Consider the following 19,665-nt stretch of genomic DNA (forward strand, 5'->3'; position numbering starts at 1 on the left):
TTCATGAATTATTTTTAAATTGGTGTATTATGGTTATCTATAACAGTGGATTTCATTGTGATATATTCATACACACACATAACAAATTTTGGTCAATTTCATTCTGAAGTTCTTCCCCTTTCCTATCCCTCCTCCCTTTCTCTTGACCCCCTTTGCCCTATTCCACTATTCTCCTTTCTATTTTCATGAGATCCCTTCTTTAAAAAAAAAAAAATTTATTTCACTCTAACTTCTCCATATGAGAGAAAATATTTGACCTTTGACTTTCTGGATCTGGCTTATTTCACTTAGCATGATGTTCTCCACTTCTATCCATTTACCAGCAAATGTCATAATTTGATTCTTTCTATAGCTGAGTAAAACTCCAATGTAAATATGTACCATATTTTCTCAAAATATTCCTTTAAGTAATTTTTAAACTGATGAATTATGATTGTACATGAAGGTGGAATTAATTGCAACATATTTGTTTATGCATATAACATAATTTTTTCAATTTTCTTTCTCAATACCTCACCTTTCCTTCCCCTTCTTCCTCCCCTGGTTCCTTTCCTCTACTCATTTCCTGTCTGATTTCATGAGATCCCTCCCCTACTTTTTTCACATAGGAGAAAAAAATATGGTCCTCAAATTCCACCCATTTTCCTATTAATGACCTTAAGTTCATAAACCAGGAGTAGATGCACTGAGGTGCAAAACAATTAAGTGTATTTGGGAAGTAGAGATACAATTGGTTGAGAATGTGAGAACGACTAGGGCATGAGGAGAAAGGCAGTGTGGTGAAGGGTGATCAATTCAGAATTCAGTGAATCATAGAATCGATGTTTCCTATAGGTGTTGGAAGGAAAAAAAATGAGCCATTTTTTTACATTCAAAGAATCCCTTCAAATGAGAGGCTCAGGATTCACACACTAGACCAGACAAAAGACAGATTCAGCACATCAGAGCTCCTGTGTTCTGCCTTTGGCTGGATACACACAGTAGGTGCCTAGAAATTAACAAAGAGACTTATACACTGTGGTCATGAGGAAACAAGTGTTTGAAGGGACTTCATCAGGGGACTCTTTAAGGAGAGGTACATGTTCAGCTCCAATCTGAAGAAGGGGTGAATTGTTATTAGGAAGAGGGGTTTTCTTGGACTCATTTTCTGAAATACGGTAATTTGCAGAAAATGCAACTCAGAAAAAACCCTTCCTTGAAGAGCAGGCTGCTTGCTAAAGTGAAACAGAAGACATATTTAATATTATCAGTTTATGTTCTCAATATTTTAAATTCTGTAACCTTTGTGCTGTCGGTCACCCTAAGGTCCACAGTTCTGGACATAATGACTCAAAGGTCAAGAGAGTGGGGAAAGTTGTCAGCAGAGGCTGTAAAGGGGAGGTGATAACGGGGAGTGGGTTTTTAACTTTCTCAGACAGTTTTCTAAAATGTCAATGTGTATAATCCTTTTGGACCTTCAAGTCTGTCTACTCTTTAAATTGGTGCATTACACTTATATAAAATAGTGGAATTCATTGTGATACGTTTGCATATGCAGATAACATAAAAGCATTTAGTCAGTTTTGTTGCCCAGTACCTCCTCTTTCCCTTCCATCCTCCCTTCCCCCAGCCCCATCCTCTACTCCACTGGTCTCCTTAAGGAGCACATTAGGAACACTGACTTACAGCATTTAACATTTCTGAGACGAGATGCTTTACTTGTTCACACTGAGTTCATATTTCCCGACCTGCTGGCCTCCTGATAAGTGTTACAGTATTTCTGAAAACCACATATTTTAATCTTTGGCAGTCACATAAGACTTAGGCTCCTCCTGTGAGGCAGGTTCCACAGAGAGATGCTTCCAATACATGACTGACATCTGCTTCCTTTTTTTTCCCCCTCAGCAACAGCAGGCTGCACCCATGGAGGATGCTGCTCAAGAAGCAAGGGTTGTGGCTTTATATGACTTTGAGGCCCGTAGCCACCGAGAGGTCACCATGAAGAAGAATGATGTGCTAACTTTGCTCAGTTCCATCAACAAGGTGACTTGTCCTTTAATCTTTCCATCAAAGAAGTGCTGTTTTCACAGCCATCTCTCCTGACCTTGCCAGATAACCAGATAATCATATTTTTACCACTAGACTTTTTTCTTTTTTCAGTTCTGGGGATCAAGACCTTGTGTATGCTAGGCAAAAGCTCTACCACTGAGCTACATTCCCATCACTTTTTCTTTTTCATATGGAGATAGGTCTCACTAAATTGTCTAGGCTCTCCTCGAACTTGTGATCCTCCCGCCTCAGCCTCCTGAGTCATCTGGATTACAGGCATGAACCACCATGAACAGCCTCAACATTTTTATTCATTTTGTCTTTTAAATAATTTATAACTTACTAAGTAGTATCCTTTCTCCAGATCACCCTATAAAACCTTCTGGACTTACAATCCTAATTTTTATCATGAAAGAAATGAAGAATCAAAAAGTTAATAATTAACATAAAATATGTAAGGTGTGTCACTTCTCTAATGTATAATTTTATAGGACTAAATCATCCCTTTTTTCCCATCTCTTTGCTTGTTTCCATTCTGTGACAGTATTCATAGTGAGGGGATAGGAATATCTAGGGTCAGGAGAGGTATGAAAAAAGATGAGTCTTTTGCTGGGGGTACTGGAGTGCACCTGTAAATCCCAGTTTGAGGTCAGACTGAGCAACATAGAAAGACCTATAAGAAGAAAAGAAGGAAGGAAGGATGGAAGGAAAGAAGGATGGAAGGAAGGAAGGAGGGATGGAAAGAACGAAGGAGAGAGATTTTAAGATATTAGTTCATGTACTGGGAAGTTCAAAATGTACAGGGTAGGTTGGCAGAAAAGAAAGAAGTAAAAAAAAAGGCAGGAAGGCAGGAAGGCAGAAAGGAAAGAAGGAAGGAAGAAAGGAAGGAAGGAAAGGAAGGAAGGAAGAAGGAAGGAAGAAGAAAGGAAGGAAGGAATGATGAGTCTTTTATCTGCTTGATTTTCTTTATACTTTATGACCATAAAGACAATGAATGATAAAATAGTGGGCTGGGATTTTAAATACATTTATCATAAGAAGCCAAGTAATTATTATATTCTAATACCTAATTAAGTTTCAAAAGATTTTGATGAAAAAAAAGAAGAGAACTTGGCATATTGTTACTCTGTATGCTTTTGGAGAGACAAAAAGCTTCCTCATGAAAAGCACTGCATGCTTAGGCTGGGGCTGCAGCTCAGTGGCAGTGCTTGCTAGCATGTGTGAGGCCCTGGTTGTATCCTAAGCATTGCATAAAAATTAAAAAAAAAAAAAAAAGAAAAAAGAAAAGCATGCCATCCATCTATACCTACAAAAATCTTTTTAAAAACCCCAAAAAACAAAACCACCATGTACCAGCCCACCACCTCCTTTTCTCTTTGCCTAGACCTCTTTATTTCACCACATTTTTCTCTGAGAAAATGAACTACCAAGAAGTTAGTACAATAAGACTAACAAAAAAAGAAAAGAATTTACATTAATGAATTTCTACAGTTGACAATTGTTAGAACCTCTAGATGTGAGAAGAAATTTTTGTGCAGTATTATCACACACATGACCACCCCCAAGACACTTTGTTGGATTCCTGGTGAACAAAAGTGCACCATCCATTAGAAGAGCTAGGCTTGATTTTTGAAACCCTTTCTACAGTTAGGGAAATGACATAAAATACCATATTATTTGATTTTAGGGGCTTACCTCTGCAATTCCTGAAATTCCACAATAACTTTTTTTTTGGTAATCTGTGGAAATCACATACCCACCTATAAGTGATGGTTAGTTTTTCTTGGCCACCAACTGGTGTCTGTGCCTAGAACCTTAGTTAGGAGAATCAAAATCTCTCTTGTCTGTGGGTCTTCCAAGAACTGAAGGAGTGGGAATCTGTTCTCCCTTCAGGACTGGTGGAAGGTTGAAGCGGATGATCACCAGGGCTTTGTGCCAGCTGTCTATGTCAGAAGACTGGCCCACGATGAGCTCCCCATGGTCCCAAAGCGGCGGCGAGAAGAGCCAGATGACATTGCCCAGCGCCAGGAGCAGATTGAGGAACTGTAAGTTCTGGATGCTGGAGAAATGGACAGTGTTTCGCAAAATATTTCCTATTGAATGAAGGTACTCTTCTCATTGGTTAGAGATACAAATTCAAAGATTTCAAGAACAGGAAAAATAAAACTTAGGATCCTCCAGACACTTGAATTTTATATGAAGAGAGGGAACCCCAAAACCATTAAATCAATTGCCTGAGGTCTGACACTTAATACAGCATTGTCTGTGGAATCTCTGCTCTTTCCTTTAAGGTTGATAAAACATCTCCTGACAACCAATGTGGACTTGGTTTATTCTGTTTAATATTGGGGGCATCATGTAAGAATTTCAATTTGATAGAATAGGAAGGGATGTTGCCAGCCATACTCTCAGGTCACTGACATTTTTATTGTTATTAAATGTAATACTATGTTTAGCTCTCTGCTCCTAATGCTTTATTTTGCTGCCATCTTTATTTCACCCACTCCTTTACTGATCTTCTTTTGAAATTATTCTTCCTTCCCTTTTTGTCTCTTTCACTCCCTATTTTTTTTTAATCCTGTCTCTACTCTTCTGAATCTTTTACATCTTTTATTCTATTTTCCCATCCTCATGACTTCCCCACCCAGGTACCGCTCTCTCTGTGAACGTGCGGAAGAACGCAGACGTTGCCTGCTACAACGTTATAATGAATTTCTGCTGGCCTATGAGGCAGGAGACATGTTGGAGTGGATTCAAGAGAAAAAAGCAGAAAACACTGGAGTTGAACTTGATGATGTTTGGGAGCTGCAGAAAAAGTTTGATGAATTTCAAAGGGTAAGTAAGAGGAACTTTCATTGGGTACGGTGGCACACGACTGTAATCCCAGGGGCTTGAGAGGCTGAGGCAGGAAGATTGTGAGTTCAAAGCCAGCCTCAGCAACACCAAGGTGCTAAGCAACTCAGAGAGACCCTGTCTCTAAATAAAATACAAAATAGGGTTGGGGATGTAGCTCAGTGGTCAAGTGCCCCTGGGTTCAGTCCCCAGTACCCACCCACCAAAAAAAGGAAGAGGAGCTTTCTCTAGACACCTTTTGAGGCTTGTCATAGATTCTTTATGTCCCATGTGTCCTCCTACATGACTCTTCAATTGATTTAATACTTATTATACTTATTAGATATTCTCTGCAATGCTACTGAGAATTCCACAAGTCAGGTCTTCCTCTTTTTATTGTAGTCGTTAATCACTGGTTAGGAAATGCAGAAGAAATTAACTACTGATCGCCCAGAATTCCTCAAAACTTTCCCTATATCATACTGTCTTTGTTTTTTTTTTTTTTTTTTTTTTTTTTTTTTGGTACCAGAGATTGATCTTGGAGGCACTTGACCACTGAGCCACATCCCCAGTCCTATTTTGTATTTTATTTAGAGACAGGGTCTCTCTGAGCTGCTTATCACCTTGGTGTTGCTGAGGCTGGCTTTGAACTCAGGATCCTCCTGCCTCAGCCTCCCTAGATGTTGAGATTACAGGCGTGTGTCACCACACCTGGCTTGTACTGTGTTGTTGATGCCCAGGTTGAGATGGGATTTTTTTAAAATTCATTTTTATTGTAAACAAATGGGATACATCTTGTTTCTCTGTTTGTACATGAAGTAGAGGCATACCATTTGTGTAATCATACATTTACATAGGGTAATAGTTTTTGATTCATTCTTTTATTTTTTTTCTTCCCTCCCACCCCTCCCACACCTCTTATCCCTCTATACAGTCCCTCCTTCCTCCATTCTTGCCCCTCTCCCACCCCCAATTATGTGTCATCATCCACTTATCAGGGAGATCATTCATCCCTTGGTTTTTTGAGATTGGCTTATCTCATTTAGCATGATATTTTCCAATTTTGCCTGCAAATGCCATAATTTTATTCTTCTTATGGCCGAGTAATGCTCCATTGTATATATATATACCATAGTTTCTTTATCCATTCATCAATTGAAGGGCATCAGGTTAGTTCCACAATCTGGCTATTGTGAATTGAACAGCTATGAACATTGTTGTGGCTGCATCTCTGTAGTATGTAGTCCTTTGGGTATAGGCCAAGGAGTGGGATAGCTGGGTCAAATGGTAGGTCCATTCCAAGTTTTCTAAGGAATCTCCACACTGCTTTCCAGAGCGACTGCACTAATTTGCAGCCCCACCAATAATGTATGAGTGCACCTTTTTCCCTACATCCTTGCCAACACCTATTATTGCTAGTATTCTTGATGATAGCCATTCTAATTGGGTGAGATGGAATCTTAGGGTAGTTTTGATTTGCATTTCTCTTATTACTAAAGATGTTGAACATTTTTTCATCTATCTGTTGATTGCTTGTAGATCTTCTTCTGTAAAGTGTCTGTTCATTTCCTTAGCCCATTTGTTGATTGGGTTATTTGTATTCTTGGTGTAGAGCTTTTTGAGTTCTTTATATATTCTGGAAATTAGTGCTCTATCTGAAGTATGAGTGGCAAAGATTTTTTCCCACTCTGTAGCTTCTCTCTTTGCATTTCTGATAGTTTCCTTTGCTTAGAGAAAGCTTTTTAGTTTGAATCTATCCCAGTTATTGATTCTTACTTTTATTTCTTGTGCAATGGGAGTCCTGTTAAGGAAGTCTGATCCTAAGCCGACATGTTGAAGCTCTGGACCTACTTTTTCTTCTATAGTATGCAGGGTCTCTGGTCTGATTCCAAGGTCCTTGATCCATTTTGAGTTGATTTTTGTGCAGATGAGAGATAGGATGTTGGGATGGGACTCCGCGTAGAGTCTAATTCTGGGACAAAGATTGGGGTGGGAAGAGAAGAATGACCCAACTTTACAGTGAGAAAATGTCTAAGTATTTATCTACCTAACATCCTTTCATCACCTTTTTTTCTCTTATTTTTATTCTATTATTTTATTTAGTACTGAATATAAGTTTCTTCCTTCCTTTTCCTTTTGATATTTCCCATTATGTGTGTATATGTGTGTGTGTGTGTGTGTGTGTGTGTGTGTGTGTGCATGCACATAGATAGTGGGTGTACTCCCTTGTGCTGATTTTTACAATATCCTTTTATACAGGAAAATCATAACTCAATGAAATTCTATAAAGATGGAGGTATTTATAAGAACAGGAAATAATATTACATAGCTCAGGTATAGATACCTCTGACAATAAAAGTCACTATAGGGAAAATTTTTAATAAATCTAAGTAGATGGATATGCTTCTTACTTTAGATGAATAATAGTTCTCTTGGCAAGGTTTGATAGTTACTGGGTGTCAGAGAGTTTAAGAGTATTTCCTCAGTGGCTGATTAGAAGAAAGCAATTTGTGGGGCTGGGGTATAGCTCAGTTGGTAGAGTGCCTGCCTCGCAAGATAAAGAGGGTTTTGAGAAGAGGGTTGACACTACTTTGGACAAATTTTCTCATCCAGGATTTGAAGACCAATGAGCCTCGGCTAAGGGATATCAACAAGGTAGCTGATGATCTACTATGGGAAAACCTTTTGACACCAGAAGGAGCTCACATCCGGCAGGTAACTGAGGCTCCTTCCATTCCTCCTCACCAGGAGGTTGGGCCTTGCAGTCATCATTTTACTCTAATGTACTCCATCTCATAGTCAGCAGATCAGTTAGGATATGCAGGAATTGACAGCAGTGTGAAACTGACTATAGGGAAGCCCAGCCATATAGGAGGAGCCAGACTATAGGAGTCCAGCCATTTTTATTGTCTAAATAAATTTAATTAAAGAATGTTTGTTTATTATAATTTATTGAGTGTCCTCTAGGTTCTCACATAGGTTTTTTTTTTTGGTGAAGGGGTGGACAAAAGTATTGGGACCATAAATTCAGATTTAGTTTCAAGAAGCAGTTTTAGGAAGTTTAGAAACTATTGCATTGGGCATCAGGAAAATTGAGCTTAAGTGCTGGCCCTATCCCTATCTGACTATGTGTTCTTGGGCAACTCATTTCTTTGCTGAGATATTCAGTTTCCACATCTGAAAAGCAAGAATGTCAGATAGAAAAATCTCTAAATTTCCTTTTAATTTTCTGTGCTATGTTCCATAAGTTGAAAATAAAGTTTCGCCTTCTATCCCTACCCCAAAATATAACTTTTGAATAAAAATTTTGCAATATATGCATTTGAACTGACATGAAATTTTTAAATTACAACAATCACTTCCCTTTTGTTACCATTCACATGAGATCCATTGCTCAAATACATGAATGCAAAGAAAGTGCAGATAAAGAAGCTATGATACTAGAAAGAGGATAATCAAGAAAGTTTACTGTAAGAGTTGGGTTCTGATAAACATAATAAAGAGGGAGAAGGGAGGGAATAGAGATGAGAGAGAGGAAATTCTGTGTCTAGAGCTACGACTCCATAAAAGACTAATGAACTTTAATAGAAAGTCTAGTCTGTGTGTTGTTATAAAATGGCAAAGATGAGGTCCGTTCTTGCTTCTGTGGTGGTTGTCGAGGAAGAAGTAATGTGCATGAATAGGTATACCCCTAACAGAAAGTAAGGCTCTTAGAGATTACTAGGTCTATTCAATTCAGAATACAGAAAGGTATTATGTTTGCCCTGGAGAACTGTAGCAGATTCTAATTACTAAGGCAACAGTTTTTACTCATTTTTCAGAAGTTATATATAATATGATCTGTGTGATAGCAAGCATTAATTATGAATCCAGGGTTGATGGATCTACTGGGAATCATCAGTTTGGAAGAGAAGAAATCCCTTTATCTGCTGCCCCAGCATAAGAGCGAACCAAGCTTAGCCTGTCCAAGAAAAAAGTAAAGCAAGACAATTTCTGAAGGAGATAACATGAAAGCAATAATTTAAGTCCCAGTTAGTCATAGACACCATTGAGCTATCTGGACCAGTTCCTTGTCCAAAGTCTGATGTGTCTTTTCTTTTAGGAATTGAATACACGCTGGGATTCCTTACAGAGGCTTGCTGATGAACAGCAGCAGCTGCTAGGCAGTGCACATGCTGTAGAGATGTTTCACAGGTAAGAATTAATTCTAAAACACAGTCCTACTCTAGAACAACTCACATAACTCACAAGTCCAGTTATTATGTGTGTTAGTCAGCTTTTCATTGCTGTGACAAAAATATCTGACTAGAAGAACTTAAAGGAGAAATTTGAGCTCACAGAGGACTCAGTTCATGATTGGCGATCTCCATTACTCTGGGCATGAGGTTAGGCAGAACATCATGACACAAAGGCTTGAAGGAGGAAAACCACTTAGTTCAGAGTAGCAAGGAAGGAGAAAAAGAGAGAGGAAGGGACCAGATCTAGACTATGTTCATAGTGATCTCTTTCCTATAAGCCATGCCCCACCTGATTATGGTTACCAACCATTAAGTCCATTAATTATTAATCCATCAAGTGGATTAATCCACAGATGAGGTCAAAACTATCATAATTTATTTTTTCATTTCTGAACATTGATGCATTGCCTAACATGTGAGTTTTTTGGGGGACATTTCATTTCTAAACCATAACTCTATGGGAATCATAGCTGTTAGTGTTACCCTTTTTCCTGAGATAGAGACAGTTTGCAAATAGGAGATTAGGTTTTTCAGCAATAGATTCCTCATTTGGCAGATTCAATACTCCAAGACAACCTACTTCAATTTTATTTATTTATGTATTGAATGTATTACTATTTTATTTTTTTGTGGTACTAAATATTGAATCCAGGGGTATTTTCCCATTAAGCTACTTCCCTAAACCCTTACAACTTTTTTTTTTTTTTTTTTAATTTTGAGACAGGATCTTCCTAAATTTCCCAGACTGAACTTGAACTTGCTATCCTTCTGCCTCAGCTTCCAGAGTAGCTGGGATTATAGGCATGCACTACCATGCTTAGCTCCAACTTTAGTTTTCTAATGCCTGCCTTGGGCTCTGGCACATAATTAATACTTTATGAATGCTTTCATGATAGTGCATCAGTCGAGGTACAAACAAGTGGTGTAAATAATTATAGTCCTAGACTAGGAGCAGACAGTAAAAGGCAACAGACATCACATTGACTTTGTTCATTGAATACATTTTTTGTCTTTGATTACCAAATTTGTACTTGCACTAAGAAAAATAACCACACATACAAGAAATAAACAAATGAACAAAACAGGAACCAGATACTTTCCTATGTATAAATGTGTCTTAAAGATGCAAGGAAGGAGAAAGCAGAGATTCATGCGGGTATGGTGGGAATAGCTTACAATAGAAAACATGCATGTAATTGTTAAACAGTTAGCTCTGAGTTAGACCTCTTGGTTCAAACTGTAGGCTGCACTATCTGGCATTGGTGTTATTGTGGGAAACAGAGGTGGTGGTGATGGTAATGGTGGTGGTAGAGGTGATATGATGTTGGTGGTAGAGGCAGTAGAGATAATAGTCATGGTGGTGTTGGTGGAAGCGGTAGAGGTGGTGATGGTGGTTGTGGTATTAATAATGATAGTAATTGTGATGGTGTTAAAGGTAGTGGTTGTGGTGGTAGTGGAATTGGTGAAGCTGGTGGTAGTGGTGATGGAGATGGAGGTGGTAGATGTGGTAACGTGGTGGTGGTGACTTCCTCCTGAGCCCAGTCAGTTTCCCTTTGGTACATATCATTTCTTCTAAAATCTTTTATTCTCTTGTGTACCAGAGATGTAGATGACACAAAGGAACAGATTGAGAAGAAGTGCCAGGCCCTCAGAGCTGCTGACCCTGGCTCCGACCTGATCAGTGTTCAGGCGCTTCAGCGACAACATGAAGTCTTTGAGAGAGACCTCACCCCTCTGAGGGAAAAGGTGAGATATTTTCTTCTGAGCTTTCTCAACACCTTCCTATTTGCTGTAATAACCATATCAATGCCCCTACTTTGGTTCTCTTTTCCAGTCTCTTATTCTTTTGTTTCCTTATCTTGCACCATCTTTGTTCTTGTCCTCTGTCCCCAAAGCAAGACCACTAAAAAGACTTAGCCCCTAGACCATTAACATCAAGAAAAATACATTGAACTTCTACTATCTGAGTGAGTATTTAATGTCCCCCTGCCTGTTTAGTGGGTGTCAAGTGATCAGAAGTTGTGTCAAGTAGTTGCAGGACAGTGACCTAGAAGAAATAGCAACTATGCATACCCAGGATGGCTAGGGCTATGCCTGAGCTTGGTGCTGTGTTTTCTCAGCTAGGAGTTGAATAAGTTTACACCTACCCCAAAACACAAAAAGAAGATTAGAGCTTTCCAGATACATTGAAGGCAACATGCAGCTTGGTATTATCATGCAGAGCAAAAAGAAGCACAGAAAATACCTATATTGGAAATATCCTCACATAAAGAATAAGGACCCTTTTTATACCATGGTTCTGTCACTAACTGGAAGAAGCATTTAACCGTCCTTTTCTAAAACTTCTTACTTTTTATCAAAAAAGAATGGTTTCTGAAGTTTGAGCACTTCAGAAAGTTATCATGTGAACTAAAAGGTTGGTATTATTTTAATGAAGTAGTAAGATGTGATTGTACATTGCTGGCATCTATTTGGGGAGATTAATACCAGGATTCAGGACTCTTATTTGCTAAGAATCGGGTGCTATGATAGTCTGATTGCCAGAGCTCTTGCACCTCCTCAGGTGACCATACTGGGAGAGACAGCAGAACGGCTCAGTGAGTCCCACCCAGATGCCATTGAGGACCTGCAGAGACGGCGAACAGAGCTGAATAATGCCTGGGATGACCTACAGGTGCTTACAGAGGACCGTAAAGAAAACCTAAATGAGGCCCAGAAATTCTATCTCTTCCTCAGCAAGGCCAGGTAAAGTTCAAATGTGGATTTTCACCTTGTGGGTGGGGAATTTTCATATTTGGACCTTAGATACAGCCTGGAGGAGCAGTCTGGGTACTACAGGTGCTATCAACTGATGAATTTGAAAAGTACCACTCTGTCCAAATATTGAAACTGTTGAGGCACAAAAATGTCAAGTTCAATACTTCCAGCCATAAAAGATTGATATTTGAAGAAATGTAAGGCCATATGGATCAACTAAACAACCTTCTTCAAAGTATATGGCACATACAAGGTGCTATATCAGGAGATGCAGGGCAAGGGGACTTTATTACCGCTGGACAGGCAGAGAAAAATATAGACAACCAAGGTAAAACATAACAAAACACACATCCTAGCAAATAGCAGTGAAAGCTCAGAGATACAGAGAACAGATTAGATTCCCTGCACTGTAGCTGAAGTAGCATTTGATTACTTATCAGTCAGGATATTGATAAAAGAGAATGTTATTCATACAGATGGGACTGGAAAAAGATATGAGGATAAGAGAAGTTGAGAATGTTCATGAAGAAGGGGAAACTAGAGAATAGTATTTTTTATGTTGAGGGTGGTAAGGAGAAGTGGTAAAGAGAAAAATTTTGAAATGTCGGAACCAAATCCTAGAGAATTTTCAGTGTTGTGGTACAATCAGAAAATTATCGCAAGATGAAATTCACCTCGAAAATACACACTATGCGGAATAACTCTGCCCCATCATATTAACCTGCTTGGAGGAGTATTTGGAATTGAAGGTCCAGGTGGTAGCAACTCACAATGCAGTTCTTGAAGAAGAAAAGGGAGCAGATGAGCAAAACGATTGCAGTTGTTTTTGGTAACTCCTCCCCCAATTTACCACCTCTGGAAAGCTATAGTTTTTCACACACTGTAATTAGACAATATTCATACCCATTCTTCAAAATCATTTATTTCCATATAATTACTAAGATTCCAGATTAAATGATGGCTCCTTCTTCTTATGAAATTTTATTCTTTGATATTGCAGAACTAAAGTCATGTTTTCAGCTTCTGAGAAAAACTAACGCCTTATTTTATTCCTTTATAATACTTTTGATTTCAGTTTTTTAATAGCTATGAGTGTCTATGATCTATTTGCTTCCCCCACCCTCAATATAAACAAAGTATGAGCTCCTAGAAGGTGAAGATACATCTTTTTCACAGTGTTTGGTACTTTATAAGCACTAAAGAAAACTTAGATGTTTGGATAAATGAATAAATTATTTTACAAAAATCAAAAGACCTATCTTGTCCAGATCTAAGGATTCCTATTTAGCCAACAAGACTAAATATATTCTTAGAGATTATTATTTTAACCATCATGATAACTTTTAAGTTAATGCGTGGTTGACATTTTCTCTTTGGAAGAATAAACCTTAGCTTGCCTTGCTTAAGGTCTTGACTACTAAAACAATAGGAAATAAGCCTTGATTTAATCTATAATGTAGGAAATGCATGTACATTGTACATATGTTTGTGTGGGTCTATATGTGTGTGCTGAGCAAAAACATGTATTAGATTATTGGGGAAAAAAGAGGAAAGAGGAAAGATATGTCTCCCCTAAGACTCCATAAGTTATATCATTAAACCCCAGAAAACTGTTGAAGGAACAGGAATCAACAGTAGTAATGGAATATGTTCAATCCAGAATTCCAGAGGTCTGGGCTCTAGTCCGCATGTATTTTTAAAATTTCATTATATTGGCAGATTGCTTACCTGTTCCATGCTGACTTCCTCATCTCCAAAATGGTAATAAAAGAGTTCTCATAATTTTTTTTTAAATTTTTTAATTTTTTTTTTTTTTTTTTTGCAGTGCTGGGGATTGAACCCAAGGCCTTGTGCTTGCGAGGCAAGCACTCTACCAACTGAGCTATATCCCCAGTCCTCTCATAATTCTTTTCAAGATTATTTCAGGAATTAAAATAAATAAAATGCATGACAAGATTTTCAAATGCAAGATAATGCTATCATTAACACAACAAGAATACCAAACATCATAGAAATATAAGAAGTCAGACAGAAAATATTATTCTGGAAATATTTTCTTTTTTTTTTTTTTAATTGTAAACAAATGGGATACATGTTGTTTCTCTGTACATGGCGTAAAGGCATACCATTTGTGTAATCATAAATTTACATAGGGTAATGTTGTTTGATTCATTCTGTTATTTTTTCCCTTCCCCCCCCACCCCTCCCACCCCTCTTTTCCCTCTATACAGTCCTTCCTTCTTCCATTCTTGCCCCCCTCCCTAGCCCTAACTCTAACCCTAACACTAACCCCTCCCACCCCCCATTATGTGTCATCATCCACTTATTAGCGATATCGTTCGTCCTTTGGTTTTTTGAGATTGGCTTATCTCACTTAGCATGATATTCTCCAGTTTCATCCATTTGCCTGCAAATGCCATAATTTTATCATTCTTTATGGCTGAGTAATATTCCATTGTATATATATATACCACATTTTCTTTATCCATTCGTCAATTGAAGGACATCTAGGTTGGTTCCACAATCTGGCTATTGTGAACTGAGCAGCTATGAACATTGATGTGGCTGTATCTCTGTAATATGCTGATTTTAAGTCCTTTGGGTATAGGCCAAGGAGTGGGATAGCTGGGTCAAATGGTGGTTCCATTCCGAGTTTTCTAAGGAGTCTCCACACTGCTTTCCAGAGTGGCTGCACTAATTTGCAGCCCCACCAGCAATGTATGAGTGTACCTTTCTCCCCACATCCTCACCAACACCTGTTGTTGTTTGTATTCTTGATAATCGCCATTCTAATTGGGGTGAGATGGAATCTTAGTGTAGTATTGATTTGCATTTCTCTTATTACTAGAGATGTTGAACATTTTTCCATATGTTTGTTGATGGCTTGTACATCTTCTTCTGTGAAGTGTCTATTCACTTCCTTAGCCCATTTGTCAATTGGATTATTTGTATTCTTGGTGTAGAGTTTTTTGAGTTCTTTACACATTCTGGAGATTAGTGCTCTATCTGAAGTATGACTGGCAAAGATTTTCTCCCACTCTGTAGGCTCTTTCTTCGCATTGCTGATAGTTTCCTTTGCTTAGAGAAAGCTTTTTAGTTTGAATCTATCCCAGTTATTAATTCTTGCTTTTATTTCTTGTGCTATGGGGGTCCTGTTGAGGAAGTCTGGTCCTAAGCCAACATGTTGAAGCTCTGGACCTACTTTTTCTTCTATAAGATGCAAGGTCTCTGGTCTGATTCCAAGATCCTTAATCCATTTTGAGTTTAGTTTTGTGCATGGTGAGAGATATGGGTTTAGTTTCATTCTGTTGCATATGGATTTCCAATTCTCCCAGCACCATTTGTTGAAGAGGCTATCTTTTCTCCATTGCATATTTTTGGCCCCTTTGTCTAGTATGAGAAAATTGTATTTATTTGGGTTTGTATCTGTGTCCTCTATTCTGTACCATTGATCCACCTTTCTATTTTGGTACCAATACCATGCTGTTTTTGTTACTAATGCTTTGTAGTAGAGTTGAAGATCTGGTATTGCGATACCCCCTGCTTCACTCTTTCTGCCAAGGATTGCTTTAGCTATTCTGGGTTTTTTATTCTTCCAGATGAATTTCATAATTTCTTGCTCTATTTCTGTAAGGTACATCATTGGGATTTTAATTGGAATTGCATTGAATCTGTATAGCACTTTTGGTAGTATGGCCATTTTGACAATATTAATTCTTCCTATCCAAGAACATGGGAGATCTTTCCATCTTCTAAGGTTTTCTTGAATTTCTTTCTTTAGTGTTCTGTAGTTCTCATTGTAGAGGTCTTTCACCTCTTTTGTGAGATTGATTCCCAAGTATTTTATTTTTTTCGAAGCTATTGTGAATGGGGTAGTTTTCCTGATTTCTCTTTCTGAAGATTCATCACTCATGTATAAAAATGCCTTAGATTTATGTGCATTGATCTTATATCCCGCTACTTTACTGAATTCACTTATGAGATCTAAAAGTTTTCTGGTGGAATTTCCTGGTTCCTCTAAGTATACCATCATATCATCAGCAAATAGGGATAGTTTGAGTTCTTCTTTTCCTATTCATATCCCTTTAATTTCTTTGGTCTGTCTAATTGCTCTGGCTAGAGTTTCAAGGACGATATTGAAAAGAAGTGGTGAAAGAGGGCACCCCTGCCTTGTTCCAGTTTTTAGGGGGAATGCTTTCAGTTTTTCACCATTTAGAATGATATTAGCTATGGGCTTAGCATAGATGGCCTTTACAATGTTAAGGAATGTTCCCACTATCCCTATTTTTTCTAGTGTTTTGAGCATGAAGGGGTGCTGTATTTTATCAAATGCTTTCTCTGCATCTATTGAAATAATCATGTGATTCTTGACTTTAAGTCTATTGATATGGTGAATTACATTTATTGATTTCCTGATGTTGAACCAACCTTGCATCCCTGGGATGAAACCCACTTGATCATGGTGCACTATCTTTTTAATATGTTTTTGTATGCGATTTGCTAAAATTTTGTTGAGAATTTTTGCATCGATGTTCATTAAGGATAATGGTCTCAAATTTTCTTTCCTCGATGTGTCTCTGTCTGGTTTAGGTATCAGGGTAATATTGGCTTCATAGAATGAGTTTGGGAGGGTTCCCTCCTCTTCTATTTTATGGAATACTTTGAGAAGTATTGGAATGAGCTCTTCTTTAAAGGTTTTGTAAAACTTGGCTGAGAACCCATCTGGTCCTGGACTTTTCTTTGTTGTTAGGCTTTTGATGACTTCTTCTATTTCATTACTTGAAATTGGTGTATTTAAATTGTGTATGTCCTCCTCATTCAGTTTAGGCAATTCATATGACTCTAGAAACCTGTTGATGTCTTCGAAATTTTCTATTTTGTTGGAGTATAGATTTTCAAAATAGCTTCTAATTATGTTTTGTATTTCAGTCGTGTCTGTTGTGATATTTCCTTGTTCATTCCGAATTTTAGTGATTTGGGTTTTCTCTCGTCTTCTCTTTGTTAGTGTGGCTAAAGGTTTATCAATTTTGTTTATTTTTTCGAAGAACCAACTATTTATTTTATCAATTTTTTTGTATTGTTTCTTTTGTTTCAATTTCTTTGATTTCAGCTCTGAGTTTAACTATTTCCTGTCTTCTACTACTTTTGGTGTTGGTCTGTTCTTCTTTTTCTAGGGCTTTGAGCTGCAGTGTTAGGTCGTTTATTTGTTGAGTTTTACTTCTTTTTTTAAATGTGCTCCATGAAATAAATCTTCCTCTAAGTACTGCTTTCATAGTGTCCCAGAGATTTTGATATGATGTTTCTTTGTTCTCATTTACCTCTAAGAATTTTTTAATTTCCTTCCTAATATCTTCTGTTATCCATTCATCATATAATAGCATATTGTTTAATCTCCAGGTGTTGGAGTAGTTTGTTTTTTACTCTTTCATTTATTTCTAACTTCAATCCATTATGATCTGATAGAATACAATGTAGTGTCTCTATCTTCTTGTATTTGCTGACATTAGCTTTGTGGCATAATATATGGTCTATTTTAGAGAAGGATCCATGTGCTGCTGAGAAGAAAGTGTATTTGCTCTTGGTTGGATGGTATATTCTATAAATGCCTGTTAAGTCTAAATTATTGATTGTGTTATTGAGATCTATGGTTTCTTTGTTCAATTTTTGTTTGGAAGATCTGTCCAGTGGTGAGAGAGGCGTGTTAAAATCACCTAGTATTATTGTGTTATGGTCTATTTGGTTTCTAAAATTGAGAAGGATTTGTTTAACATACATGGATGAGCCACTGTCTGGGGCATAGATGTTTATGATTGTTATATCTTCCTGATTTATGCATCCCTTAAGCAGTATGAAATGTCCTTCTTTATCCCTTCTGACTAACTTTGGCTTGAAGTCCACATTATCTGAAATGAGGATGGATACGCCTGCTTTTTTGCTGTGTCCATGTGCATGATATGTTTTTCCCCATCCTTTCACCTTTAGTCTATGGGTATCTCTTTCCATGAGGTGAGTCTCTTGCAGGCAACATATTGTTGGATCTTTCTTTTTAATCCAATCTGCCAGTCTATGTCTTTTGATTGATGAATTCAGGCCATTAACATTCCCGGTCATTTGGTTCATATTTAAAATTTTATTTATTTATTTATTTATTTTTGACACATCTTGGTACCTCCTTTATTTGACAGTTCCTTTAGGATAATTCCTCCCTTTGCTGATTTGCTTCTTTGTTTTTTTATCTCTTCCTCATGAAATATTTTGCTGAGAATGTTTTGTAATGCTGGCTTTCTTTTTGTAAATTCTTTTAGCTTTTGTTTATCATGGAATGATTTTATTTCATCGTCAAATTTGAAGGTAAGTTTTGCTGGGTATAAGATTCTTGGTTGGCATCCATTTTCTTTCAGAGCTTGAAAAATGTTGTTCCAGGCCCTTCTAGCTTTTAGGGTCTGGATTGAAAAATCTGCTGATATCCTTATTGGCTTCCCCCTGAATGTAATTTGGTTCTTTTCTCTCACAGCCTTTAAAATTCTGTCTTTATTTTGTATGTTAGGTATTTTCATTATAATGTGCCTTGGTGTGGGTCTGTTGTAATTTTGTGTATTTGGAGTCCTATAAGCCTCTTGGACTTGGTTTTCCATTTCATTGTTCAGATTTGGGAAATTTTCTGATATTATTTCATTGAATAGATTGTTCATTCCTTTGGTTTGTTTCTCTAAGCCTTCCTCAATCCCAATAATTCTTAAATTTGGCCTTTTCATGATATCCCATAGTTCTTGCAGATTCTGTTCATGATTTCTTACCATCTTCTCTGTTTGTTCAACTTTGTTTTCGAGGTTAAATATTTTGTCTTCAATATCTGAAGTTCTGTCTTCCAGGTGTTCTATCCTATTGGTTATGCTTTCTATGGAGTTCTTAATTTGGTTTATTGTTTCCTTCATTTCAAGGATTTCTGTTTGGTTTTTTTTCAATATCTCTAACTCTTTATTGAAATGATCTTTTGCTTCCTGAATTTGCTCTGTTAATTGTCGATTGGTGCGATCATTCGATGCCTGCATTTGCTCTTTCATCTCATCATTCAATGCCTGCATTTGCTCTTTCATCTCATCGTTTGCTTCTCTGATCATTTTAATTATGTACATTCTGAACTCCCTTTCTGTCATTTCTTCTGCCATGCTGTCATTGGATTTTATTGATGTAACATCTAGATTTGTTTGGGGCATTTTCTTCCCTTGTTTTCTCATATTGTTCAGGAATCAGTGGGTCCTTAAGATATTGCAGATTTCCTCTATTGACTTATAATGTTCCTGAAGATTGCTAGTATATCCTCTCTTATCCTTCAGTAGCCTGAAATCTTGGAGGAAGTTGATAATGCGGAGCTCCACGAAGAAGCTGCCTCTCTAGGGGTGGTGACCCTCTGGTGGGGTATATTCCCTGCTAGTGGGCAGAGGTGCCTCCACTTGTTGAGCAATGGTCATCCAATGGGGAACTAGGCTGCGGGCTGAGGCAAGGCCTGTTTGTATCTGTGTCTCTGGTTTTACCGTCCCTGTGGGAAAACCTCCCCCGGCAGGAAGACTCATCCGGTGGGGACGTCTCGCTGGTCAGTTCCCCTCCTAGAGGTTCCCCTCAATCTACAACTACCGCCTGGGCTGGGCTGTCTTCCTCTGCAACGTTCCCATGGGCCCGGATCTACCTCCTGGGCCTGGGAGCCTCACCCTTTGCGGGCGAGTCTCCTTAAGCTGCCTCTCCCAGAGAATCTGCCCGCAGTCCTGGAAAGTTCGCTCTGCCCCTAGGCGTGTCTCTGTGTGGCTCTTCT

General features: G+C 38.0%; 1 protein-coding gene across 3 annotated transcripts in view; it reads left to right on the forward strand.

The window, feature by feature from the left end:
* Spta1 (spectrin alpha, erythrocytic 1) overlaps positions 1 to 19,665 on the forward strand; it is a 94,969-nt gene that overhangs the window by 37,107 nt on the left and 38,197 nt on the right. For all 3 annotated transcript variants that reach the window (XM_047554291.1, XM_047554280.1, XM_047554287.1), the window contains 7 exons: positions 1,885 to 2,022; positions 3,922 to 4,073; positions 4,677 to 4,863; positions 7,474 to 7,575; positions 8,963 to 9,054; positions 10,700 to 10,844; positions 11,662 to 11,843. In XM_047554291.1, coding sequence (XP_047410247.1) covers positions 1,885 to 2,022; positions 3,922 to 4,073; positions 4,677 to 4,863; positions 7,474 to 7,575; positions 8,963 to 9,054; positions 10,700 to 10,844; positions 11,662 to 11,843 — 998 coding nt within the window. The remainder of the gene's footprint in view (positions 1 to 1,884; positions 2,023 to 3,921; positions 4,074 to 4,676; positions 4,864 to 7,473; positions 7,576 to 8,962; positions 9,055 to 10,699; positions 10,845 to 11,661; positions 11,844 to 19,665) is intronic.

The sequence above is a fragment of the Sciurus carolinensis genome, chromosome 1, assembly GCF_902686445.1.
Source record: "Sciurus carolinensis chromosome 1, mSciCar1.2, whole genome shotgun sequence".
NCBI classification, from domain to species: domain Eukaryota; kingdom Metazoa; phylum Chordata; class Mammalia; order Rodentia; family Sciuridae; genus Sciurus; species Sciurus carolinensis.